General features: G+C 35.7%; 1 protein-coding gene across 1 annotated transcript; it reads left to right on the forward strand.

The window, feature by feature from the left end:
• Positions 1–727: 727 nt before the first annotated feature.
• On the forward strand, positions 728–2264 carry LOC143599493 (putative xyloglucan glycosyltransferase 6; the record flags this gene model as incomplete). The annotated part of the gene is made up of 3 exons (XM_077077438.1): positions 728–1027; positions 1111–1224; positions 1286–2264. Coding segments are annotated over 3 exons (1023 nt in total), but the record flags the coding sequence as incomplete, so codon positions are not given.
• Between the last annotated feature and the right edge of the window lie 296 nt (positions 2265–2560).

A 2560-nucleotide genomic window follows, 5' to 3' on the forward strand; every position in this document is an offset into this window, starting at 1 on the left:
TTCTTGCTTTGGACAATTGTTTTGATTATGGATTTCGTTATTTAATAGTAAAGACTTGATTTTTCTTTCATGATGCATATGAGTGTTTATTATCTTGATTGATTGTTAATTATAGCTTCACATAGATCTTTAATCTTTTGATTGTGTTCTTTAGATTTAGGGTTTATGTTTAATCATTACTTGGTGTTTTGATTATTGTGATTGAATAGGCCTATTAGATCATAGAAGCTTGTTGATAGTTGGTTAGGGTTTTGAATGTTCTGCTAAATTTCAATAGCTGTAAGGTGAGGAGTTGTTCATGTGTCTTGGTCAATCGCGCATTTTAAGTTAACTTTTATAGTGCCAAATGTTTGTACAAGACGCTTCAAAGTAATGTTCGACCAATGTTTATGGCATATAGGCTAGTTTATAGTAAATTAAACATCTTTTTGTTTCAAACAGTAGCAAGACGATGTATTTGCAGTAAATAATTCGTTTATTGAATAAAATAATTTAGAAGGTTGTATGTGTTCAGAAAAAGGCATTAGGTGGCTTGCGATGACGCTTTAACCTACTTTATATGTTTTGTCACTTGAGATAAAAAGCGGCCCATGCTTACCTTTTCATCAACCAAATGGGTCTGAAATTTATACCTCTAATTTCTGATATATTTATTATCTTGGTGTAAGAGTTCATAAACGCATATGCTAACCGTGTGTAATGCTGATTATATTGGGTAATATCTTTTCTGTTGAAGGGGAACGATGAGTTGGCATTGGTTCAAACAAGGTGGTCTTTTGTAAACAAGGATGAGAATCTACTTACACGGTTGCAAAACATAAACTTAACATTTCACTTTGAGGTTGAACAACAAGTGAATGGTGTTTTCATCAATTTCTTTGGTTTTAATGGAACTGCTGGTGTATGGAGGATTAAAGCCTTAGAGGATTGTGGCGGTTGGTTAGAAAGAACAACTGTTGAAGACATGGATATTGCTGTTCGCGCTCATCTTTCTGGCTGGAAGTTCATATACTTAAACGATGTCAAGGCATAAGTTCTTCTTAATATTTTATTCTGGAGTAACTTAAATCATAAGCGTGACAACATCTGAATTTTTTTTATTTCTTGCAGTGTATGTGTGAGCTCCCAGAGTCATATGCAGCTTATAAAAAGCAGCAGTACAGGTGGCATTCTGGCCCAATGCAACTTTTCCGCTTGTGCTTTATGGATATTATCCGTTCAAAGGTATAAAAAGTTAATATATATATCATAAACCACATCTTATTCTTTTCTTTGATTACTGCAGATGAGTTTCATGAAGAAAGCAAATCTAATATTCCTTTTCTTTCTCCTAAGAAAGCTCATCCTTCCATTTTACTCGTTCACTCTTTTCTGCATTATTCTTCCATTAACCATGTTCTTACCCGAAGCCCAGTTACCCGCTTGGGTGGTCTGTTATATCCCGGGAGTCATGTCTGTCTTAAACATTCTACCCGCACCCCGTTCATTCCCGTTCCTAGTCCCATACCTTCTCTTTGAAAACACAATGTCAGTTACCAAATTCAACGCTATGATATCCGGGCTATTTAAATTGGGCAGTTCTTACGAATGGGTTGTGACCAAGAAACTGGGCCGGGCTTCTGAGTCAGACCTTGTAACGTTTGCCGAGTCACAAGAGGCCAATGGAGAAAGCAGTACTATCCATAGGTCAGCTTCAGAGTCAGGTCTTTCAGAACTGAGACCGAAAAGGAAAAACCGTCTGTATAGGAAGGAACTCGCTCTTGCATTTATTTTGTTGACGGCTTCTCTAAGAAGCTTGTTATCGGCTCAAGGTATTCACTTTTATTTCTTGATGTTTCAAGGCGTTACGTTTCTAGTTGTGGGTCTTGATTTGATTGGGGAGCAAGTTAGTTAATGTTTCCCGGTTAAAGTAGTTATTGGTTTGAAGATCTCAGGTTAGTCTGTTTGAAGTCTTTTTGTAAGTATATAGATATAATAACTGCGAGAAGTGAATTGGGGGAGAGGAGGAAAGCGGCGTAAGGGGTGGTGTTTTGAGTGTAAAATATGCACTTGTTTGGTTAGAGATGGTTAAAGTTGGACATTCTTTATTTGTGTGTATTAGCAATAATTGTATAACAGGCAGATTGATTTCAGATATTACATTGTACACACTCAGCTTATTATTATAATCTTTTTAAGTATTTCCTTGTGATATTAATTGGATAACCATGATACTGATATGGTGTTGGAAATTAATTGGTTATAGTACTGTATGCCTGTATGGAACCATGCGGTCCTACCCATAGACACTCTCATTCTAGTGGAGGTTCATGCTTCATCAAAAGGAATTCGGGTCGTATTTAACACATATAAAATGAAGCAATAGACGCCTGTGTTCTTAACTCGTTACAAATACCTAAATTTACTTTTAAATGAAACAATAGTTTCCTCGAGTTAAGGTTACTATTACCTTTTTCTCGAAAAACAGTTAATTTGAAGGGGCTAGAAAAACAAAGTTATAACATGAAATTACACCAATTATTCCATATATCCATATAATACATTTAAATGGGGAGCGGTT

The sequence above is a fragment of the Bidens hawaiensis genome, unplaced genomic scaffold, assembly GCF_021521415.1.
Source record: "Bidens hawaiensis isolate Kalapana, Puna unplaced genomic scaffold, B.hawaiensis_p1.1 tig00052255_1, whole genome shotgun sequence".
Lineage (NCBI taxonomy): Eukaryota > Viridiplantae > Streptophyta > Magnoliopsida > Asterales > Asteraceae > Bidens > Bidens hawaiensis.